The sequence below is a fragment of the Canis lupus genome, chromosome 19, assembly GCF_048164855.1.
Source record: "Canis lupus baileyi chromosome 19, mCanLup2.hap1, whole genome shotgun sequence".
NCBI classification, from domain to species: Eukaryota; Metazoa; Chordata; class Mammalia; order Carnivora; family Canidae; genus Canis; species Canis lupus.
Genome location: NC_132856.1, coordinates 14,697,026 through 14,723,679, shown reverse-complemented (window position 1 = coordinate 14,723,679; position 26,654 = coordinate 14,697,026). Strand labels below are relative to the sequence as shown.

At 37.7% G+C, this 26,654-nt stretch overlaps 1 protein-coding gene across 2 annotated transcripts in view; it reads right to left on the bottom strand.

Moving 5' to 3' along the window:
* Positions 1-26,654, bottom strand: part of SUMF1 (sulfatase modifying factor 1) — a 90,552-nt gene that overhangs the window by 51,015 nt on the left and 12,883 nt on the right. For both annotated transcript variants that reach the window (XM_072785312.1, XM_072785313.1), the window contains exons 2-3: positions 21,446-21,619; positions 17,473-17,547 (exon numbers count right to left, since the gene is read on the bottom strand). In XM_072785312.1, coding sequence (XP_072641413.1) covers positions 17,473-17,547; positions 21,446-21,619 — 249 coding nt within the window. The remainder of the gene's footprint in view (positions 1-17,472; positions 17,548-21,445; positions 21,620-26,654) is intronic.

Sequence of the window (26,654 nt, the reverse complement as noted above, 5' to 3'; positions counted from 1 at the left end):
TCCAGTCACCCCCCCCAGTTCACCCTTTGCAGAAGAAAGATAAACTGAGAAAAGCATTAGAACATATGTGATTTCCAAAGAACTGTCAAGAAGAGTGTATAGTTGTCATCTTCCATCACAATCACGTGATGAACCTATTCCTGAAGCAAGCAGCACCATAAAGTGGGGGAGGGGAAGAGTATGAGAGGTATAGCAGATGCAGGAATCCACATTCACCAAACGCTAAACCAAACAAAGCTCTGGGACCTGTATGAGTACCTATACTACATGCCCATCTGTAGTGACCAGACACACAGTCAGGAACCATCTCCCCATGTGACACATTATGAAGAAAAAAACAGGTAATCAAAGTCGCCCCACAAGAGAGGTCTGATGCAATCAGAGATAGGACATCATTCATCCTGGGAATCATGCCCTAGGAAAGCCTGCATGTTTCCCAGCCCAATTTATGGCAAATCCAATCCCATCCAATGTCACCAGGTGCCTTCCTTTTCCAAAAGTCACTGTTAATGCTATATTTTTTTAAAAGCTTGTTCCTGAACTACTAGTTAGTGTCCTGAAAATAAATGCTATCCTACTATGTTCAGGAGCTTATGAAATAAGTAACTTTTGAGAGTCATATATGAGCCAGCTAATCAAGATCATACTGCAAATCATGATATCTCTAGTTCCTTGGCTTTAACAAGAAGAGTCTTCTGGTGTGTTGCTTGCAGAGTAGCAGCAGCAACATAAGTGGACTGGCATCTACAATAACCCTCATCCTACAAAAAGAACTTTTCTTTTTTTTAATGTAGTTGCCCACCTACACATTTTCTGTTCAACTGAGACAATTCCAGAGTTATAGCACTCCCTTATATCCAGGGGGAAAAGGACTTTAACTTGACCTATTTCCAGTCAACCATCTCCATAGCAACTGTCATGGGTTTTAAGTTGAAACATCTGTACCAGACAGCCAGTGACCAATTACAATGTAAATAGGATCCATGTGAGTACTGATGTCCCCTTGAGAATTGGACTTCCCAGTGCAAAGACATTGTTTCTCACCTCTCCCTGGGGACATAACCAGACTTGTAGTAACAGTTTAAAGAAAAGAAATGGAGAAGATATCAAAGGTACCTTTATTCTTGCCAGAGGTGGTAAATTATGCTTCTTATACACACACAGCCTAGAATAAAGTCAGCACAGGAGAAAGAAGAGCACTGTGTAATTATGCATATTCAAGCGTAAAGATGTCAAATTCACAACTTTACAACTGTTCTCTTAAAAATTAAATGCATTTAGACAAGGAAATTAAAAAGATGGACATTTCTTGAAACATAGTATAAACATGACAGTTACCCCTATAAAAACAGCCCGGGAAAATTTTCAACTGGCACCAGTGAACAATGAGAAATTACAGATCTGTTCGAATTCATGAAGTATAAATAAAACTGAAGGAGAATCCAGCAGCGAAAGGAATCAAATGGAATAGAAAGCACAGGGTAAATAGAAAGTTTCTTCCTTCAGCACCCAATACAAATGTGGAAAGGAAAGAACCAGGCTTGAATAAAGAGTAAAAAGAAATTCATCATTAAAATAGGTAGTCAAGTCTGACAGCTTATTTTAAATTAAATCCTAACTTATGTACCTTCATTACTTAATAGAATTTGCATGAGAGAAAAATGCATGCTTTTTCAAGTAGAGTACAAATATTGATGAAACGTAAAACATAACTGAAAATTTTCAATACTTTTTGCTTCAGTTCTTAATAAAATTTCTCATGCTAGGATACACTGGATTCCCAGGGCATCCACTCAGTATATTCTAAACATTTCTTACACGTCCTTAAGAGAAGAGTGGATACTCTATGCACAGTCACTCATTATACACAATGTACAAAAAATGGCCCAAGCAATCTTTGAACTCAAAGAACTCTTAAGAGTGATCAACTTTTCTCATTGTTAGTTGTATGGGGAAAGTTGATTTGGGACTTTCTTTAGTGAAAGAAAGAAGAGAAAAGGACTTTTTTTTTTAATAATTTTTTACTGCTTTAGGCAAAGAGATGACCATGTATATCGATATAACCCATCTTCATAGCAATTTGACAATACTCAGCAAGAGGCTACATCACATGTGTACACAGTGAGGAGACTCACTGAATCCCTTATTTGTACACCCATATGAAGGAACAGGACGGTCACTAAACATTATCTATGGGAAAAATGTAATTGCTTGGATATATGCTTGCTCTTCACAGACAGAGAAAAAAGCCCCTTATAAGTGTACAAGTCTACTTAAAACTATGCTTACATGTAGACACACAAAAAGATTCATACCCCAAGAAAAGATTAGTAGTACATATACTGAAATGTCTGCAATGGTTATTTCTGGGTGGTGAGATTATGAGTGATATTTAATGTTCTTTCGTGGGTGCCATTTTTAGTTTCTAAATTATCTATACTGAACATACTTTTTATTCAGATTTTCAAAGTTTTTTCTTTTAACAGAGCTAAGAGATTTAATTTTACATTGAAAAACAAAAATAAGCAATATTAAAAATATTAATTAAAAATTATTTATGTTCACTATCCTACTACAAACTTTATTTTTATATTCATCTTCCAGTTTCATCAATAAGTAAACATATTTGTACACCTTTTTTTCCAAACTATATATTGATCATTTTCATTAATTTTACTAAATACTTTCCTTTTTCTTTCCTATGTTTTATCTGGGCTTCATAACAAGCATTTTTTAGATTTTTTTTTTTTTATTCATGATAGACAGAGAGAGAGAGAGAGAGAGAGGCAGAGGGAGAAGCAGGCAGGAGCCCAACGCGGGACTCAATCCCGGGACTCCAGGATGGCGCCCTGGGCCAAAGGCAGGCGCTAAACCACTAAGCTACCCAGGGATCCCCATAACAAGCATTTTTAGTGGCTACACACAATATTTTGTCATGTTGATATAGTATAATTTACCAAATAATCTCCTAACATTGAACCACTTAGGTTATATTAAATTTGGGGGGTTTTCTGCTATTATACATAATAATACAGTGAACATCTGCAAACATCTTCACTTACATTTTTTTATTTTTCACTTTTGCCAAATTTCCTGAAATGGTACCTAAGAGTGTCTATATAGCTCTTGCTAAAACTCATTTTTAAAAATCCATACTGTATTTTTAAAAATCTATAACATTAATAGATTTTGTGGCTAGTTTCCCTCTGGAAAGAGGGCTGACCATATGTAAAAGCTCATGGCACTCCAGAGCAAGGTATTTATCATAATTCATTACAAGGAGACTCCATTTAGGCTCCTTAAATGCTAGTGGCTTACTTAGATCTTTTTCAAATTATGAAACAGGGAAATTTCAGAAAGTCTGAATGCCATCTGATTGATTCTGACTTTCTTCTTCATGCCTTACAAGCTCTGAAGCTTCTGAGGAAAAAGGGCAAACAGAAGACACAATATAGTAAAAGCATCCTAAGAACAGGAAATTCTCTCACACAGGTTATTTTGGAGGTAAATCAGAATATGAATAATCCCACCTATTTTTGGCAAAAGAGAAGAAAAAGAGGAGAGTCATCACCCCAGAGAACATCACGACAAAAGGGACACGACTCTTGCTGCAAATTCAGCCCAGGTTCACAGTCAGAGATGATCTACTTCCTAACTGTGGTTTAGCGACAGGCATCTACAGAGGGTCACGTAGCACCATGGTTCAACTGCTGCCCCTTGAAACTAGAGGCTAGCATTGAACTAGCTAAGCTCAGCCTAGCACTGCAGGAGCACAGAACAAATTTTGAATCCTCCATAGAGCTAACTTCTCCAGGTCACTGGCCTGACGTGAACATTTCACCCAGCAGCTGGACACTGGTACCAATGGCAGGATGGTGACTACTGATTCTCTGTGTTGTGACAGCACACAGGGTAGGAAACATTTACTTTTTTTTTTTTTAACAACACTGTGTATCTTGCAAGCTCTGCGAGAGCTGGTAAAACAAACACAGGCTTGGCAGAGAATGGAAACCTGGCTCTAACACTCAAGTATGCCATGCTTTCTTAGTATGGCTGCATGCTTAACACAGGCATGCTTACAACACTGAAGAGTTTTAAGGGTGGGATGGATTTGGGAGGCTATTTAAGCTTCCTCATACTACATATGAAAAAAATGAGCCATGAAAAGTGGTAGGCAGAGCCAGGGAAAGAACCTAAAACTGCAGATTTTCAATTCATGACTCTTTTCTACTATCCAAGCATTTCCCAACAGCTGTTTCCTAATAGTTTATGACAAGATGTTGGTAGGTAAAGAGGCAGGCAGTGGTGGGGAGGTTCCACAGTCAAAGCAGTCTAAGTAGTCAGGAAGGCACTGGGTTAATCATGTTAAACAGTTGTTTTTTTTTTTTTAATTGCAGAACTTTTCAAAATCTTTAAACTATAACATGTTGCTTAAGTTTTGAGTAAAGAGATACAGTATGCACCTGGGTCAAGCAGTCGTCCAAGTGATTACTGGGCTCCAATCCAGCCTCTCCTCCTATTTACTAGCTATGTAACATTGGGCAAGCTACTGAACCTCTCTGAGCCTTGATTTCCTCAATCAGTAAAATGAGTACACTAAGAAAACTTATCTAATGGTCATGCTGTGTGGATTTAGCATAATAGTAAGCAGATACATATATTTATGTATAATGTAGATGTCAGTACATTACTAGAACTCCATAAAACCAATTCAAGATGTCATTCATTCAGGGCACCTGGGTGGCTCAGCAGTTGGGCGTCTGCCTTTGGCTCAGGGTGTGATCCTGGAGTCCCAGGATCAAGTCCCACATCAGGCTTCCTGCATGGAGCCTGCTTTTCCCTCTGCCTATGTCTCTGCCTCTCTCTATATATCTCTCATGAATAAATAAAATCTTTTTTTAAAGTTGTCATTCATTCATTCATTCATTCATTCAACAAGCATTCCATGAACATCTGCCCTATGCCAGCCCAGTGCTAGGCCCTAGGGGGGTGCAGAAGCAAAGCATACAAACTGGGGATAAAGACAAATAAATGAGTAGATGATTTTAAGCCTGCATTAAATACTATGACCAAGAAGAGCTCAGTGAGCTATCGGAGCCCAAGGAGGGGCACCCAACGACAGTAACTGGGTGCTACTCTGCAAATGCTTCCTATATGGGATGAGAAGGAGGAGCTAGTGAAGCAGGACAAGGGTGGATAGGGCATTTCACAAAGCAGGCTGCCTGTTTTATAAGTGTACCTCACTTAATTAGAAAAGTTGGGCATCAATAATTTTGTTAAATGAAACACATCAAAGATCTTCAGAACCTTAGACCTGGAGGGATGCCAAGAGGTCCCTTGGTTTCAACTTATATCCAAAGGCATCCTTTCTACGGTGTCCCTAGGATGAACAGGTGAGGCAGGATAAACACTGGTCCTCATTTGATCAGGGCCGTCCAGATTTACACCTGTTATCCAGCATAATTAAGAGCATCCCATTTCACCCTCAAAAGTGTTCTGATTTGGACAATAAATTACATGGTCACTCTACCAATAGATGATCTCCCTGTCTCAGCTTAAGCAATTCAGGTGACCCACATCACTTCTTTGCAGACAGTCCCTCACATCCAGATCACTCCAATCAACAGAGGATTCCTACTCAAGGCTAAAATGAAATGTCTTCCAGAGACCTTCTAACTGCTGGCACTCATTAGGCTCCCAAGGGTCACATGGAATAAATCAAATTCCTTTCAGATCATCTTTCAGATGTTTGTAGAATTATTACAATTCACTCAACTCTTAGTCTTCTCTAGGTTCAGTAATTTATTCACTCTTCTCCAGCCTCTACCATCTCTCTTTTTTTTTAAGATTTTATTTATTTATTCATGAGAGACGCAGAGAGAGAGGCAGAGACATAGGCAAAGAGAGACACAGGCTCCGTGCAGAGAGCCCAATGTGAGACTTGATCCCAGGACTCCAGGATCATGCCCTGGGCCAAAGGCAGGCACTCAACCGCTGAGCCACCCAGGTGTCCCAAGCTTCTACCATCTCAAAGGGAATCACCACCTCCCCAGTTGCTCAGGCCCAAAACCTATTAGTCATACTTGAGTCCCTCTTCTCTTTTTCCCCTCATGGGATCAAAAGTCCTTCCAAATATCAGACCACTTTTAGCATCTCCACTCCTACCACCCTGCTCCATGACTCAAACAAGTTTCACCAACTATGACAAAACCCACACAGAAACCAAAGTAGCCCCTTAAAATGTTAACTAGGGGGGCATCTGGGAGGCTCAGTTAGTTAACAAGCAATTGCCTTCGGCTTGGGTCATGATCCCAGGGTCCTAAGATCAAGTCCCACATCAGGCTCTTTGCTAGCAGGGAGTCTACTTCTCCCTATCCCTCTGCCCCTCCCCCCTACTTATGTGCTCACTCTCCCTCTCAAATAAATAACTAAAATCTTTTAAAAAAATAAAAAATAAAATGTTAACTAGGTCCAATGACTTCTCACTGCACTTAAGAAGAAACCCAAACACCTCTGAGGCTACAAGCCTTATGTAATACACCTGCTGCCTACTTTTCCAACCTGTCACCCTACATTACAATCCCCTTTGTTCATCACTCCTTCATTACTGGTCATGCTGGTTCCTACTCCTCATCCAGGTTTCAGCTCAAGTGTCAGAGAAGCCATCCTAGACCCCACAAATAAAAGAGCCAAAAGAACCCAACCACACTACACTGCAGTTACTTTCTATCCTGTTACTCTGTTTTATTTTATTCACAAGCTTAGTCAGTTAGAAGTTCACTTGTTTAGAGTCATAATGTTATAACCTCCAGGAGAGTGAGGATTTATACCTGGTTCCCTGCTGTAACCACAGCACTTAGAACACTGCCTGGCCCATAGCACCTACAAGATAAATATTTGTTTAATGAATAAATTCACCTGTTTCTTAAGTTTCCATGTTTTCCAAACCCCTCCCCACTTTGGGTGACCATCATCTGGATAAATACCAATTTCAGATAGAGTCTTTCAGTGGGATATCCTTTTGAAAAGAGAGAGACTCAGCTCCTAGCTTATGACTTTTACCCAGTGGGAAAGATCCTATGCTGGTTCTCAGGTACCAATAGGTCGGTGCTGCTCTCCACATTACCTAGAATTGAGGCAAGCCATTTCCTCTCCTGGACCATGGTTGCCTCATCTATAAGAGGAAGGTTTTTTTACCGGATGATTTTGAAAGCTCCATCAATTCTAAATCTTCATTTTTGCATAAGTTCTTCTTAAAGCTGGATATCTCCTGAGTATGACTCTGTACTCTATAGTCAATTTTTGTCTCACAATAGAGGTTTACAATGCAAACATCAACATTTTGGAGGCATGGGATATCAGACATTACTTCTTTATCCAAGTCAGATCTCAAAAGACCTATGACTTGACAAGAAATTTAAGGACTCCTTAAAGAGACATTTCAAATCTGAGCCTCTGGAATCCCAGCATGTCTCATTCATGCTCATTCTGATCAGGTGTCTTGCTTTGGAGCAGTCTGGGAAAAACTAGACCCTGTTATCCTATTATATTGGGTTCTCACCTTCCAGGGTTATCGGGCTTTGCTTCCTGAGCCTACACCACACACCAACTCCTCAATCAGACAAACAACTACTCTTTTCAAAAACAGACACAAAATACAGTTGTGTGACTATGTTCTCTTCTTATCTTATCCAATCAGCCAGCCCTGGCCCCCCATCCCAAATAACTCAGTTACCCTGACAGACTAAGCCAGTGTTCTCTTGCCAAGGAAAAGCAACTTCCCAACATAAGACAGGTCATACCAGGTCTGAGCCCTGCAGCATTCAAAAACTAAATTCTCCAAAAGATGATACCCAAATGGCATTTTTCCCTTTTTTTGGCAAATATTTATTAAGTGACAATTACTATGCTAGGGATACAGTGGTAGAGTGCATTCTCTCCCACCATCATATTGAATATATCTGGGAAAGGGAAAGGCATTCAACAAATATCTTCACAGGGATGCCTGGGTGGCTCAGTAGTTGAGTGTCTGCCTTCAGCCCAGGGTGTGATCCTGGAGTCCCAGGATCAAGTCCTACATTAGGCTCCCTGCATGGAGCCTGCTTCTCTTTCTGCCTGTGTCTCTGCCCCTCTCTCTCTGTGTCTCTCTCTGAGTAAATAAATAAAATCTTAAAAAAAAAAAAAACAAATACCTACACAAATAATTATAAGTGACATAAATGACATAAAGGGAAAGCACAAGAAGCCACAAGAACAAATAAATGGAACAATCTAAATTTGGAATGTAGGGTAACAGAAGACCGTTTCTTAAACTCTGAGCATCTAAAGGGCAGAGGGGAGAGACATTTTTCATCTCTGTATTCTCAGGAATAGCACAATATCTAGAAGACAGTAGGGCATTTTTGATTGTTTGCTAAACAGATTACATTTTTTTTTAAAACAGACCACATGTTAAGCTAGAAAGCAAACTTTCAAACAGAGAGACAGAGGCAGACTCCTTTGCATCACTAGAAAAATCAAAGAACACCCCCCACCCCCCAGGGATAATGGCAGATAATCAAGGAAGCATGAATCCAAACAGCTCAAACAATATGTCCCTGTATAGACTCAAAAGAATTGAAAGCAGGGACTCACACACCAATGTTCATGGCAGCATTATTCACAAAAGCCAAAAACGGCTATTAGATGTGAATAGCTGGAAACAATAGACATGTCCATTAACAGATGAATGGATAAACCAAATGTTGTCTAGAGAAACAAAGAAACATTATTCAGCCTTAAAAAAATGAAATCTGATACATGCTGTAACATAAACACACCCTGAAGACATTTTGCTAAGTGATGTAAGCCAGACACAAAATGATACTTCTCTGAGGCACCTAGAATAAAGAAACTTATAGAGACGCAAAGTACAATCAAGGTTACCAGGGGACTGAAGGAAGGGAGAATGGGAAGTTATTGCTCCTGGGTACAGAGTTTCTGTTTGGGATGGTGAACAAATTCTGGAAATGTATAGTGATGATGACTGCAAAACATTGGGAATGGATTCAACGCTAGTAAACTGTACATTTTAAAATGGTTAAAATGTTAAATTTTATGTTTTTGTATATTTTACCACCCCCACCAAAAAAAAAAAAAAAAAAAAAAAAAAAGGATATATCACTGATATTCCTCGAGCCAAGGACTCTGAGATAATCTAAGAGGATTTATTCCACAACAGCAAATCCTTTCAAAATATTACAATTTAGCAGAATGTTATATATGGCATTATCAAATCTTACAAATGGACAATAGTAAAGCAAAGGAAAGCAAATTTACCTCAATTTTCAATTAGAGATAGTACGTTGGAAGAAACCAGCGTAATAACATTTGCTAAAAGATTTTTTACATGCTAAGTCCTGTATTAGGTGGTTTCTTGTACATTATTTAATTTTGTCTTTATAATACTCTACTTGGTGGGCATTATTACTCCTACAAGAAATTGATTAAAACAAGCAAAATGCTAGTTACTGTGAAAAAAAAATAACCAGTGTTGTGCTGGAATAAAAGGAATGAACAAAAATATAAAATCAGCACTATGGGATCCCTGGGTGGCGCAGCGGTTTGGCGCCTGCCTTTGGCCCAGGGCGCGATCCTGGAGACCCGGGATCGAATCCCACATCGGGCTCCCGGTGCATGGAGCCTGCTTCTCCCTCTGCCTGTCTCTCTTTCTCTCCCTCTCTCTGTGACTATCATAAATAAATAAAATAAAAATTAAAAAAAATAAAAAATAAAAAATAAAAATAAAATAAAATCAGCACTAGCGGTAAGCAAGACAAAACTTGTGGTCTATATCTGACCAGGTTACCAGACTGATTGCCTTAAAAAAAATTAAAGTCAACATTCTCCTGAGAATTATAACAGGAGCTGAAACTCGATACTGAAGGGAAAAGAAAATGAACCAGTGTAACCCCAAGATGATCCAGATGTTGGAATTAGCAAAGATTGTAAAGCAGCTATTATAATAACCATCAGCCAAGAAGTAAAGGTAAATATTCTAAAAATGAATAAAAAGATAGGAGTTCTCAGCAGAGAAATAAGAAATGTATTTTAAAAGGAAACTTTAGAATTGCAAAATACAGTATCTTTAAATCTCACTGGATAGGCTCAAGAGCAGAATGAAAATGACAGAAAAAAGAGAGAACGTGAAGACATGTCAATAGAAAGTACACAATCTGCAGAACAGGAAGAAAAAAACATTTTAAAACAATGAATAAAGCCTCAGGAACCTGCAGGATTACATCTAACACTCATGTACTGGAGTCCCAAAAAACAGGAGACATAAACGCTGAAAAAAATACATGGCATAATGGATGAAAACTCCCGCAATATGGTGAAAGACGTAAATCCACAGATACAAGAACTTCAACAAATAGAAGAATCTAATCTCTAAGAAAACAATGTCCAAATGTCCAAATTATAATCAAACAACAAAAAAATGACTTTTTAAAATCTTCAAAGAAGCCAGAAAATAATGACACCAATACATATAAGAGAACAGTGATTCAAGTGGCTGTTTTCAGAAACCAAATGGCCAGAAAAAAATAAAACTACATTTTCAAAGTGATACAAGAAAAGATGTGCCAACCCAGAGTTCTGTATCCAGTGAAAATATCTTTCAGAAATGAAGGAGATGTGAAGATATTCTTAGATGAGGAAAAAGTAAGAGAATTCATGGATATAAGACTTGTTCTCAAATAAATGCTAAAGGAAGTTATTTAGGCTGAAAGGAAATGATAGCAGGGGAAAACAGGAAACTTCTGGAATAAAGAGCAACAGAAATGGTTTGGGTAAATATAATATTTTTCTTCTTTAAATTGAAAAAATATTTATGCATGAATGTCACAAGCACAAATTATAACACCATCTTGGATCTTTTCAATGTATGCAGATGTACTATGTATGACAACTATAGCATAGGGGTAAAGGGACATATGTGGTTATAAGGCACTTATATTTACTTGAAGTGTTAAAATGTTAATTCTGATAGACTATGAGAAGTTAAGTACACACATGGTAATCCCTACAGCAACTACTAATAATACCAAAGATAGAACCCAAAAGCAACAAATTAAAATTAAACATATAAATGGAATACATATCTATCTGTTCAAAAGTGGGTTTAAGAGACATAGAAGAAAGACTGACAAGAGCTGACCAATGCCTAAATGGAGTCCACAAGAGAGGTAAATAAGAATGAGGGAAAGGCAGTATTCAAAACAGTAATGTTAATAAGAATAGTCTGGACTTGTTTTTAAAAATGCCAGTTCTCAGATCCAGGATGGCCAATGATACTCAAGCCAGATAAATGAAAGAAATCAATTCCTATAAATACCATAGTCCAAATGTATAACAAAGACAGGAGATAATCTTAAAAGCAATCAGAGCCAGGGGTGCCTGAGTGGCTCAGTCAGCTGGGTAACCAACTTGATTTCAGCTCAGGTCATGATTTCAAGGTCATGGGATTGGGCCTGACTAGAGCTCCACAGGGAGTCTGCCTGAGGTTCTCTCCCTCTCCCTCTGCCCACCCCCACCTGTGCACCCACGCTCTCACTCTCTCTCTCTCTCAAATAAATAAATAAAATTAAAAAAAAAAAAAAAAGCAGCCAGAGTCAGATCACCTACAAAGGAATAGCAACAGACTATGAATGCATGGCAACAAGAAAAGCCAAAAGACAGTGAAATCATCCCTACAGTGTATGGAGAGAACAAAACCGCCAACCTTAAGTTTTTACATAGTGAAAACATTTTAACAATAAAACAAAATTAGAGATATTTTCAAACAATTGATAATAAGAACATTTACTACCAAAGGATGCCCTGTAGTCAGAAGATACATTCTGTCTGAGATACAGAAAAGAGGGCACAGATAGTAGTAATGATAGCAGTAACCAAATATTGATTATATAGAAATGTATTAATAATATCTAAGAACTGGAAGGAGAGAACAAATAAGAATGAAATAGTGCGTATCAGTAATACATAAGTTGGATGGGGATAATCGCAAGGTCCTAGTATTATACAGCAGAAAAATTAAGGAACTAAAATTTAGACTTTAAATGTAAATATCAGGGGCACCTGGGTGGCTCAGTGGTTGAGTGTCTGCCTTCGGTTCAGGTCGTGATCCAGGGATCCTAGGATCAAGTCCCACATCGGGCTCCTCACAGGGAGCCTGCTTCTCCCTCTGCCTATGTCTCTGTCTTTCTCTATGTGTCTCTTATGAAAAAAAATGAATAATCTTAAAAAAATAAACAAATGTGAGTATTAAAATAGCTTAACTAGTAAATGAAGAGACATATAGTATATAATTTCTAAGGAGACAAATAAAGTTAGAATAAGGAAGAAATCGCAAAACATCCTAGAAATTGAAGAAAAAAGAAGAGAAAATGCAGGCAGTAGATAGAGCAAAGAATAAAATGGTAGAAATAAAGTCAAATATATCAGTAATCATAATAAACTGTATATAAACATAAAAAAACTTGACTAAAAGACAAAGACTGTCAGAATGGACTTTCTAAAAACAGTTATATACTATTGACAAGAGATATACCTAAAAACATCAAGATACAGAAAGTTTGGAAATGAAAAGATGGAAAAGTATATGTTAGACAAAAACTAAAGAAAGAAACCGCTGTATCTGTGTACCGCTGTAGATAACAAAAAAATACACTTGAAAATAAAACTTATTAGAGAAAAACAGAATCCTTATATGACCAAATTCAACAAGAAAGATACATTTCTACATTTATGCACGTACACTGCTAAGCTTAACAGCAAAGCTTTAAAATATATAAAGCAAAAACAGAATCACTAAGAGATAGGATGTTGGACATTAGAAAATATTTAGATATAAACAATTACAAATATACTACAAAACTTGTGGAAGTAAAGGGATCATTTAGAAAGAAATCCATAGATCAAACAGCTTAAAAAAGAGGGCCCAAAAATTTCAAAACTAAGCATTAAACTTGAGAAGTTAAAAAAAAAAAAAAAAGTAGCAAGAAAGCTAAGTGACTTTTCTCAAAACCAGCTGGTTAACAGCAGAGCTGAGGTTTAAAACCAGTTCTCCCTCACTTAAAAGCTGTGATCTTTTCCTTATGGCTTTTCTGAATAAACAAGCCCCAAAATCAGTTTGAGAAAGAAAAGTCTTGGTGGTCGTGTGAAAAAAGAAAATTCTCAAAGGCGAACTGAGGCTGTCCAAGGGAATGGTGGTTACACTACCAGAAAAGTAAAACTTCTAGCATCAAAAATGAGGTTGAGCCATTTATCCATCAGGCACATGTTTTGAGTTATTTTAATTTACTTTTCCTAAGTACTGGAACTTGCCTTTCTGAACAGTTTCTGGCTTGGCTTACACTATTTAACTTACTAAAGCTTTTCTAAAAATTATTTTTGGCATATGACCTCAGAATCTTGCTGGGCCCCAAGGCATTTCTCACTACAACCCATGCACATTTAGGTAACTGAATCACATCCTTACTAATGGCTCTCTTTCTCGCCTAGTCTTCAACCAGTTGTGATTATATAAGAGACAGTCAGGCTGTGTTATTCCCTGCCTTTTGTCCTGGTCCAGCATCATCCAAATAACACACCACCCAGCATTACTTGGGCAGGATATGGCTGTCCAAAATTGTTCTTTACTTTAAAAAAAAAAAAAAAAAAAGACTTGGTAATTCTGATTCCTCACTGAAATCGGCTTTTGATTAAAAATAACTCAAAATAACCTACCCTCCTCCTTTATCAAGGACACCTATTCAAAAATTTGTTTCCTTATAATGTTAGCAAATTCAGAAAGTGCCAAACCACAAACCAAGAGATAACCATTGTTTCTCAGGCTCTCACCAAGAGCAACTGTCTTCTCCCCACTCATGGCCATCCCTCATGTCAAAGATTTATGAGATATATTAATAACACAATTATTAAAATTAAGCATACTTTTAAAATATTAAATATTTTAAACACTACCTTTATTTCAACAATAGAAGGTTATTTTGAGTAAAATACCCACAAAACAAAACAAAAACACAGCAACAAAAACTAGCCTTAATCCTTTATAGGATTTAATAGCTATACTTTCCAAGACACTTGTTCCAAATTGGGCATTCAAATAATAATCACAAATAAGTAGATTTCAGCATGCACATGGGCTCTGTTTTAAACCATTAAATTCACACAGTATCAGGTATTTTTGTAAGCAAACCGTAAAAGTCAGTTCAATGTTTTGTCTCAAAACTTTATATTAAAGAAAAAAAATCTAAGATGACAGCAGCAACAGCATAGTTTTGAGATCTCTCCAAATCTGTGCATAAAACCAGTCAGAACAACTGAATAACAACATCAAAAACCCAAGAACAATGTGCACAGCCAATGCCACTATCTGAGGTCTTGCCATAGGGTTCAAGTGCGAGTCTGATCAGGCCTGTGGACGATTTCCAGTTTGTAGGAAATGCAGAGGACAGGGAAAACAGGTGAGCTGCACCATGAGTGTGCAAACAGCATTCAGACCATGGGAAAGTTCACAGGTTAATCGCCCTGGATTCTTTCAGAGATAAACTGTAAGGGATAAAACTAGGGTGGGGCAGAGGAGGGGAATGGAGCAAAGGAAAGGAAACCTACAATTAAGACTCCTGAAAGACACAAGTTTACCCTTTAAAGGATAGGATTAAACTATGGTAGCCATGGGATGTACACCTGGTGATAATACTATAAAGAAGTACAGGGAAGCATTTACTTTAAAAAGCAGGATAGGGGTGCTTGGGTGGCTAAGTGGTTGGTTGAGCATCTGCCTTCAGCTCAGGGCATGATCCTGGGGTTCTGGGATCAAGTTCTGCATCGGGTTCCCCACAGGGAGCCTGCTTCTCCCTCTGCCTATGTCTCTGCTTCTCTCTGTGTCTCTCATGAATAAATAAATAAAATCTTAAAAAAAAAAAAAAAAAGAAAAGAAAAAAAGTAGGATAATGGCAACTTTAGGGACAGAGAAGGGTAATAAGGCTGTGGCTCATGGGGGGCGGGGAGGGGGGGCGGTTACCAGAGCATGCAGAGAAGTTCTAACTCTGATTCAGGTGATGTTCACCTTAGGATAACTTAGTAAGCTAAACATTTGCTTTGTGTGTTTGTTTCTTTTTTAAGGAAAATTCATATCACTGATATAACCTATCACAAAAAGAACATTTATGATGACATTTAAAATACATTTATTTAAAAGTCATATGAAACACTTAAAATAATTACATGAAAATAAACAGTATCATAAAATAATTACATGGAAGTAAACAATATTACTAAATTCTAGTTAGCTACTGTAGCCTAGGCAAGGTTCCAAGGCCCATTTTGTGTGTTTAAAAGGAGACTAACAAGTGTTGCTGAGTGTTAATGACATGCTATGCCCCTAAATGAGACTTCTGTCTTGACTTATACAAGTCCTGAAAGAGATCTGAAAAGGGATCTTGATCACTCCGTGATTCAGGACTATCTTATGCTTTGCCATATACCACCTTAACTCATCTCCTATTTCACTTCAAATCTTCTCCTGGACCATCCCATGTCCTATACTTCTGGAAACACTGGGCAAATAAAAGGTCTGGTAGGGGTGCCTAGGTGGCTCAGTCAGTGAAGCAGTTAAGCATCTGCCTTTGGCTCAGGTCATGACCCCAGGGTCCCGGGATTCCCTAGGGTGGAGCCCTGTGTTGTGCTCCCTGCTAAGCAGGGAGCTTGCTTCTCCCTCTCCCTCTGCCCCTCCCCTTGTTCACACACTCTCTCCCAAATCAATAAATAAAATCCTAAAAAAAAAAAAAGGTATGGTGCATGAGGGTATGTCAGTCCTAAAAAGGGGTTTAAAAACAAAAACTTAGTGCTCTCAAATCATCAACAGATTCATTTTATTCATTCCAGCCCTTTCTAAACATGCTTAAAAGGTTTGCTTTTCCATTATGAGCATTTAAGCAAGAGACCAACACTAGGATCCTATGAGAGCTGCTTGTTATCATCCTAGTTACAAGCACACACACTTCGCTAGGTACTCACAGGGCACCTTCAGAGCCTAGCAATAATCTGCCTTTGCCTTTATGCCTAATGTGTTTGGAAGTTCTCAAGTGACAAGAGGCCCCGTATCTGAAAGAGCAAATTACAAAAATAAGTACAAAGGCCCTCCCTCATCTGAACTCCATATCTTAAAACAAGGCACCACATCCTGACTTGCTGGCTCATCAACACTAGGCCACCGTGACCTCAAAGCCCTTTAAAAAAATAATAATAATAAAAAAATAAGAGGTGTATCAGATTACATAATAAAATAAATTAAAAACGTGTAATGAGCAAAATAACCTGAAATTTAAACCCAGCTCGGTCATGTTTTAAAAACATTTATGTAAAATACATACAAAAAAGTGGCCTGATTCTCCGATAAATGAATTGAGAGCAAGTCTGGTTTTACCTCACTCTCCCCCACCACTTTTGCTATGTTCATTTCAAAAGAAAGAAAACGGGAGCCAGGACGGTTTAAATTTTTTGGCACTGCTGCTTGCAAAGGAGAAGAACAGTGACGCCAACACATAAAGACCAAGTTCAGGCAATTGAAAGGGAACTTGTGTAACAAAGAAGATTAGGGTTGAATTTCTGTCTTCAATCTCTGTATCTTAATCTGTCTCCCTTGCAAGGAAGGCTAACCCCATTTCCTCTCTCCTCTCACTACCTCCTGCCTCTTCTGCATTTCCTACCCTCTTTGTTTTGTGAACCCTCAACCTCTGAACTTACCTACACTCTTTTCCTTGTTTTTCTGTTTTCAGCCTCCTTATGAGACATGGGTGTAAACAAATATTCCAACATACACAAATCCCAAGTTCCACTCACCACACAGGTGCTTATGGAAGCCCAGTCCACTGTTGCCATGATTTCTGAGAAAAATACACCTAATTCACATTCCCAGGATCCTCTCCATGAAAGCAGGTGCACCCTGGGTGGTAAGGTGCAATTTCCTATGAATATCCAGAGCAAAAGGTCCCTTTCATGAATACCATTCTGATCGTAGGAATTCATGAATGTTTCCATAGGAAGCTCTCTCTCCACTTACATCAAGCTGGAAGTACAGAAGTTAAAAAAATATTCACATTTAACCCTCCATTCTAGAAATGACTACAAGTAAAAGAAACCCAGAAACGCCCATAGCCCAGCTGAGGCCTCCTCAGCAACAAAATGTGGCACTCAGGTGCACAAGACAGAAACTTAAATCAGACCCAACACTTCTTCAGATACTGTCCTGGACATGTGCTATTTTCCTCAAGATATGGGGCCCTGGCTCTCCTGGGCAAATCTAGTGCAGGAATGGTTAAGTGTGAGGGTGCTGAGGAGGGTGGCATTTGTAGTTTGGAGTTTTCGAACCAGACCCTTTCTAACAAACAGTAGAGAAATTTAAGAGCCTATTTAAACATTACTTACTGCCTGTTGGATATCAGTCTTCACTTGTTCACTCAACATGCCTTCAAAAACAAAGGAGTCACCAAACTTCTCAGCCTAAAAGGAAAAAAGAAAATTAAAATCCAGAAAGGTCGTAACAACATTTTTCACATGTACCATTTTCCTTGTGTGCACTGTAAAAGTGATTCTTCTTGTCCAAATGAACTTCAACTTTTTTTTTTTTTAAAGATTTTATTTATTTATTCAACAGAGACATAGGGAGAGAGGCAGAGACATAGGCAGAGGGAGAAGCAGGCTCCTCATGGGGAACCCAATGCAGGACTCGATCCCAGAACCCCAGGATCACGCCCTGAGACAAAAGCAGACAACCACTGAACCACCAGGTATCCTCAGCTTCAGTTTTTCTTTTGACTTCCCAGAGGATTCAGAAATGACTTAAAAGCATCTGGCTTCCTCTTAAAACAGGTTAATGTCAATCACGTACAGAGACCACTGTCTTTCCAGGTTCATTTAGCTGATAAGAATGCAGACTCGAGGAGATTAGCTTTGGAGAATGTGATTGCTCCTGTTGATGGAAACACATCTCCTCAAGTATTCCAAATGACTTGGAAAACAATAGTATTCTTTACATGTCAGATTACATAACCAACCTTTGTCCTTTGTTCTGCTCCTATAATCCAGCTAAAAGAATTAAATGACATTGTTTGCTGATACTCTGATACACTCCAGTTCTACTAAGGGGTCAACTATGTTTACAAATCTCAAGTGGCCAAGTGAAGCATCAGATGGAAATCTGTACTTTGATTATTTTCATTTAACATTACTGTCTCGAGTCTTCATCTACATCGTTTTATTTGTTGCACGTGACCTCTTTCTTCAAATGCCCATATTAATCCCGTGGTCTCCATGATTCTGCTCTTCTAGGTTCCCTCCTCTTTCTGACTCTTCTTACTCATCTTCTGAATTACATGGGCTCTTCTTCTAGCCCCTAGAACACTGCTGCTCCCTAGTGCTCTGTCCTTGCCCTCCCTCTGCTCTTTTTCTGCACCCATGGCTCTCAGGCTTTGTGCAGTGTAGATCACCTGGCCAGTTTATCAAACTAGAGTTTTGATCCTGGAGATTCTGATCCTAGAGGTCTGGGGTCACGCCAAGGACCCTGCATGTGCAAACAGCTCAGCTGGTGATTCTATATAAGTGATCAGAGAGATCACACTTTGAGATACACTAACCTGCGGCTAAACAACCTCCTTCAATCTCATTGCTTTAATGATCAGCAGCATGCATGTCAAATGACTCTCACATCTCTACCTCTAGGACAGGCCTCTCCTCAGTGGAGGATATTAACTGCCTGCTAGGCCTTACAAACACCTCAATCTCCTTTCCCTGATCAGCGCCTGTCATCTATTCTTCACCCCTGCTCTTTTTCCTCTTTCCCTCGTGGGTAAGTGCCTAAGCACCTAAATCATCCCTTCATCCAATGAACATGCATCAAACGTGTTCTGTTTAGGGGCACCTGGGTGGCTCAGTCAGTTGGGAGTCTACCTTCGAGTCAGGTCACAATCCCAGAGTCCTAGGACTGAGCCCTGCATCGGGTGGGCTCCCTGCTCCATGGGGAATCTGCTTTTCCCTCTGTCTCCTCCCTGGCTTGTGCATTCTCTCTCTCTCACTCAAATAAATAAAATCTTAAAAAAATAATTGTTTGGGCACCCACCCTTGTTCTGTGCCTGACTATGAACTAAGTGATAGAGATACAAGGTAATAGTAAAGAGGCACAGTCCCTATCTTCATAGCACTTACATGTGGGGGCACAGACGAAAATCAAGTCAGAGAAAGAAAGGAAGAAAATAATTACAACTTTACTTGATCTTGTAAAGAGTATCAAGAAAAGCCTCTCTTTAATAGAATGGGCAGAGGAAGTCTCCTTGAGAAGGAAACATTTAGCTGAGATAACTCAAGAATGAGAAGGACCAGCCATGGTAAAAGGGGATCAGGCAAGGGAAGAAGGAAATTCTAAGTGGGGAAGAAAAATATGAGCCGAGACCTCAAGATGGAAAAAAATGCTGAGCTTTCAAGGAATAGAAACAAGACCAGATGGGCTTGAACACAGTAAGTGGAGTATGATATAAAATGAAGGTGGAGGGACAGAAAAAAAAAAAAAACTGTAAGATATCATAAAAATATGAAACATTTATCCAAAGTAGGGGTTCTTAATACTTTTGTGCCCTGACCCTTCTGGCAGTATGGTGAATCTTAGGGGCCACCCTCTCAGAATGAAATATTTAAATGCATAAAACAAAATCAGTATGATTTCAAAGAAAAATAGTTATCTCAAAATATTAATAAAGTTTGTGCTGTAGTAATATATACATGTTCTTTATTAATATATTAAAGAAGATCTAGTAGAAGGTCTCATAATTATCATCATTTCTAAAGTGGAGATGAATGCAAACAATATTTCAAGATATCTACAACAACAACAATACATGACAAAAATGTTTGTGATTTCTATTGGTGACAAACATATAGGTACTGCTACTATTACTATGGTTTATCATCTGTCTCATAATTGAAGGAAATGCTAAATTTCAGTCAAAGAGTAGCAAAAAGCCAGATGTCATTTTTCTCCATCTACGTTCCTGGATGCCCTAAGTTCTGTTTATTCTATTTTCTTTATGGAGAACCCTGGTTTGAGGGTAGACTTACATAGACTCTTGAGGAAACTGACCTGAGACAATCTATATGAAACAAAAAGAAGAGGGACTTCTGTTTACTATAAACAGGTAGAAAAGAGAAAACTGCTTTGTATATTTTAGGAAATTCCAAAGGACTGTGATGCTACAAAATCAAATTTGAAAGTCGTTCTGCTTTCAGCATGTACTCTCAAATTACTTTTTATTTAAAAGAAGAAAAATAAAAAGAATAAAAAACAAAAAAAGAAGAAAAATGATGTCTCAAATTACTTTTTATTTAAAAGAAAAAAAATGATGTTTGGGGCTGGGGTTGAGGGTAAATAAAACAAAACAAGGAATTCACACACTATAAAGGCAAGAGTAAAGTCCTTTGGTGAGAGAAAATGGGTAGCCTACAAAACAAGTATATTTTAAACACTTAGAGAAAGTTTCATAAACTAGAAAATCTCCTTCCCATTCCCTTTTAGAAGAAGTATCTACTTCCAGAACCTTGTTTTGGGATTCAGTGACCAGAGAATAACCTGGAACTGCTATAGGAGAGCCTATGAGTTGTCAGGCATTGAAATAAAACCCACAGGAGCACCTGGGTGGCTCAGTCAGTAGGGTGTCTAACTCCCAATTTCAGCTCAGGTCATAATCTCAGGGTCATGAGATCAAGTCCTGTGTCAGGCTCTGCACTGGACATAGAGCCTGCTTAAGATTCTCTCTCTCTCCCTCTCCCTCTGCATGCCCTCTCTCATCACATGTTTTCTCTCTCTTTTTCTTTCCCTCCATCTCTCTCTCAGAAAGAAAGAAAGAAAGAAAGAAAGAAAGAAAGAAAGAAAGAAAGAAAAGAAAGAAAAGAAAACCACATAAATGAAAAGCTGTATTTCTGCATCTATTGCTTAATGAAATATGTAATGCTTGCTGAACAATCGAAGTGTAATTTTTTTTGACAGGGAAAAGTGGCCTTACTTTAGATGCTATCTGTGATCTCAAAAAGCCTGTGCAGGCAATGGCACTCTCTGGCATATTAAAGCACTGACACAATACAGCATGATGGTTAAGAACACAGACCCTGGCATCTCACTGCCCAGGCTTGAATCCTAGCTCCACCACTAACTAGCTGTGCCAACTCAGGGCAAACCACTTTTCTAATCTTTAGTTCACTACCTGAAAAATAACTGACCTCGTGGGTTTGCTAAGAGAACTGGATTAGATGAAATATATATTAACTGCTGAGCAGAGTACTGGGCATCCAAGAAAAACTGGTTAAACGACATTGGAAAAGAACAAGTTCTTCCACCCCATCCCAACCCTATTACCTCTGTCAAATAGCCAGTGGAGTTCACAAACTTCTCAAAGTCAGCATTACTGACTTCATAGGCATCCATGTAGAAGGCATCAATAGAAACTCTCCTCGCAGGTGCTTCCCCATCTTGCTTTATCTGAGGATCATCTGTGCCCATTGTAAACACTCCGGCGGGGATGAGGACCATCTGCAGGGAAAGGGGAGATGAGGAGTCATGCCATCACAGCCAAAGTGGACTAATACAAAGTGCAGAGTGCTTAGCACACAGTAAACACCCAGCAGATTTCAGACACCCACCACAGAAATCACTGTACAATCACTAGAATCACTCCATGCTCCTAAGAAAGAAGGACTAGTCTCAAAAAGAAGTGAAAATTCTTGGCATGCCTGGCTGGCTTAGTTGGAAGAACATGCGACACTTGATCTATGGGTCATGAGTTCAAGCTCCACACTGGGTATAGAGATTACTTAAATAAGCAAATATTTAAAAAAGGAAAAAATGAAAATTCTTTAGGAAAGTAGTTCTTTATTCTAAACTCTACTCAATATATGCCATGGAAACAGGTCCGGAGCAATAGTCACCAAACTGCTAATTTCTGGAGTACAAAAGCAGGGAGATATTCCACTTCTTTATACATTTGAGTATATTTTTTCCTTTAACATGCTCTCATTTCTTTTGAACCATTTTTAAGATCAAATGCAAAACATGTCGTATATAATATTCTTAAAAACCACCAAGTAAATGTGGGTCTCCAATGAAATAGAAAAAGCTTAAATCATTGAAGTAGAATATCTAAAAAGCTTAATAAGGAACTATGTCTTGTCCTTATTATATCCTTGTCCTTAATTGATTCCTTATTAAAACTCTAATTGCAATTACTTTAATCCTATCTACTGTCTCACACAAACTCTAAACTACAAGAGGCCAGTGGACTGCCCTGTTCACATCTGTATTTCCAGCACTAAATACAGTGCCTAAAGATTGCACCAAAAATATTCGGTTAAGAAATGCAGGCTTGGGGCACCTGGGTGTCTCAGTTGTTTAAATGTCTGCCTTCAGTTCAAGTCATATCTCGGGGTCCTGGGATCAAGCCCTGAATCAGGCTTCCTACTCAACCAGGGGTCTGCTTCTCCCTGCCTCTGCCCCCTCATTTGTGCTTGCTCTCTCTCAAATAAATAAATAAAATCTTAAAAAAAAATAGAAAAGAAATGCAAGCCTATGCTCATCATGAATCATTAGGGAAATATAAGTAAAAACTAAAAAGAGACTATACATCATGCTCGCTAGCATGATTATAACCAAAAAGACTGACAATAACGAGTATCGACAGGGATGTGGAAATTAGAACCTTCATATATTGCTGGTAGGAGTGTAAAATGATGTAGTTGCTTCAGAAAAGTCTCCTGGTTCTTCAAAAATCTAAATAAAGAGTCACCATATGATACAACTTCACTTCCAGATATATAGCTAAGATAAATGAAAATGTCCATGAAAAAAACTTAAGTGTTCACAGCAACATTATTCATAATAGCCAAAAAAATGAAAACTCCAAAGTCCATCAAATGATATACAAAATATGGTAAATCCACTAAATGAAATATTATTCAACCATAAAAAGGAACAAAGTACCAATACATATTACAATATGGATGAACCTTGAAAACATTATACTAAGTGAAGGAATCTACTCACAAAAGGCCACATATTGTATGATTCCATTCATACGAAATGCCCAGAACAGAGAAATCCAAGGATACATAAAGTGTATTAGTGGTTGCCAGGAGTGGGAGGGAAAAAGAAATGGGAAATAACTGCTAATGGATATGGGTTTCTTTTTTGGGGTGATGGAATGTTCTGGAATTACTGATGATGGTTGTGAAACCTTGTGAATGAACTAGGAAACACTGAATTGTTCAATTTATAAGGGTACGTTTTATGGTATGTCACTCTATCTCAATTTTTTTTTAAAAAAAGAACACAATCATACCATCTGTCAGAAATATATTCTGCAGACACAGTATCTTGCTTTCCAATCAGCTGAATGAAAAATCAATTTATTGACATAAGAATCATGAAGCCTCTAATCTATGAAATAAGAGTTCAAATTGAAGAATAAAAAAAAAAAAGGAAGCCAAAGAAAGATAACTAGTTGGAATAAAAACAGAAAACGTGACTTAGCAATAACACCAGAAGATCTTAAAAAAAACAAGATTAAAAGAAATGGAAAGTAGCAATCAACAGTCATCGACTCTTACTTTCTATTTCCATTGACCATCTTTGCTAGTCTTTAATTCTGTGCATATATTTCCCAATGAAAATGAAGTTCTTTTCATCCGTGACATATGGATAAATGCCCAATGTATTACTATTACTCTAAGAAATCATGCTTGACTACTTCTGTCCCCTAATCCCAGCATTACAGAGGTCACTCCATCTTACTGGATCTCCTAAATATATGTCCCAATGATCTCTCCCCTCTTTTTATTCCCAGACAACTGTAGGAGCCTCACAACTAGTCACACTGTCTCCAGTCTCATCCTTTTACATCCCTTCTTGCTCCTGTCTAAGCCATTTATCTTCTGTTCAGTCATTCATTCAGCAAATATTTAAGCACCTACTGAACTTTCTGAAACCAGCCTTTGGTATCCAATGCAACTCATTACAGCTCTGTTTTTAACATTAAAAGACTGGAAATAACCTAAATGTCCATCAGTAGTGGATGGGTTAAGTAAATTGTGGGCCATCCACACAACAGAATATTAAACAGTCCCAAGTGAAGGAAATATATAATGTTTATAAATATAAACACTGTGATCAATTATAAAAGCTAGCATGAAGGTTAAAAGACAAAAGTAGTGAAAATAGCTCATTACAATAATTAGCTAAGAGATAAGCAAGATGAAAAGATATAAAAAAAGAGATATCAAAAACATAATACATGGCAGTAGGGAGTAAAAATGTTAAACTTTAAAATGCAATCAAACTTGAGTTATCTACTTAAAACTTATATCTTATATTACAGGTATAAGTTGTTATATATAAACCTTATGGTAATCACAAAGGGGAAAACCTTAGTAAATATACAAAAGATAAAGGGAAAGGAATATAAGTATACCACTAAAGAAAGCCATCAAACCACAAAGGAGAGCAAGAGAACAGAAGAGGAGCAGAAGAATAACCAAAAAAGTCAGAAAACAATTAACAAAATGACAGTAAGTACATATCTATCAATAATTATTTTAAATGTAAATGGACTAAGTTCTCCAGTCAAAAGACACAGCATGGCTAAATAAATTAAAAAACAAGATCCATCTTTATGCAGTCCAGAAGACACTCACTTTAGATTTAAGGACACACAGAGACTGAAAGTGAAGGGAAGGAAAAAGATACTCCATGAATATGGAAACCAACAGGAAGCTGGAGTAGCTATACTTATAGCAGACAAACTCAACTTTAAAACAGAGACTACAATAAAACACAAGAAGTACAACATAATGATAAAGGGGCCAATCCAACAAGAGGATATAACATTTGTAAAAATTTAAGCAGTCAACATAGGAGCACTTAAATAAATAAACCAAATATTAACCGACCTGAAGGGAGAAACAGATAGCAATACAATAATAATTGGGGACTTCATACCGTCTTACATCCAATACAACGGCAGATCTCCCAGACAGAAAATCAGTAAGGAAATAGCAACTTTAAACAATGTATTAGACCAGATGAACTTAACAGACATATACAGAACATCCCATTTAAAAACAAAAGAAACTCATTCTTCTCAAGTGCACAGGTAACACTCACCGGGATACATCACATGTTAGGCCACAAAACAAATCTTAATGTATTTAAGAGAAATGAAATTACATCAAGCATCTTTTCCAACCACAATGATATGAAACTAGAAATCAATTCCCTAAAGAAAACTAGAAAATTCACAGATATGTGAAAATTAAACAATGTGCTACTGAACAATCAAGGGGTCAAAGAAGAAATCAAAAGATACATAAAAAAAATCAGGAGACAAATAAAAATGGAAATATACCAAAATTTATGTGATGCAGCAAAAGAAATTCTAAGACAAGTACAGAGCAATAAATGCCTACCTTAAGAAACTGGTTCTTTAAAAAGATAATCTTTAGCTAGACTTATCAAGAAAAAAAGAGTACTCACATAAATAAAATCAGAAATGGAAGAGGAGATATTAGAAGTGATGCCAAAGAAACACAAACGATTATATAGTGAAGATCATATAGTAAATAATTATATGCCAAAAAATTGGACAACCTACAAGAAATGGAAAAAATTTCTAACACACAACCTACCAGACTGAATCATGAATAAGTAAAAAATCTGAACAGATTGATTTTTACTAAGGAAATTGAATCAATAATCAAAAACTTCCCAAAAAACAAAAGTCCAGAACCAGACAGCTTCACTAGTGAATTCTACCAAACACTCAAAGAATTATAACCAGTTCTTCTCAAACACTGCCAAAAAACTGAAGAGGAAGGATGGCTTCCAAACTCATTTCATAAAGCCAGCATTATCCTAACACCAAAACCAGACAGGATTCTGCAAGAATAAGAAATTACAGGCCAATATCTCTGATGAATATAGATGTAAACATCCTCAACAAAACATTAGCAAACTGAATTCAACAATATATTAAAGGATTATATACCATGATCAAGTGGTATTTTTTTAAATTTTATTTATTCATGAGCAACACAGAGAGAGAGAAGCAGAGACAGGCAGGGGAAGAAGGAGGTCCCCTGTGGGGAGCCCGATGTAGGACTCGATCCCAGGACCCCAGAATCAAGACCTGAGCCAATGGCAGACAGACACTCAACCACTGAGACACCCAGATGCCCCAATCAAGTGGGACTTATTCCTGGAATGAAAGATTGGTTCAATATCTGCAAATCAGTTAATGTCATATACCACACTAATAAAATGTATGCTAAAAATCATATGATCACCTCTATAAATGCAAAAAAGCACTTGACAAAATTCAACACCCTTTTATGATAAAAACTCTCAAAAAAGTAGGTATAGACAAGACAAACCTCAACTTAATAAAGGCCATATATGACAAGTCTACAGCTAACATACTCAGCAGTAAAAAGCTAAAAGCTTTTCCTTTAAGATCTGGAACAAGACAAGGATTCCCACTCTTACCACTTTTACTCAATTTAATATTGGACATTCTAGCCAG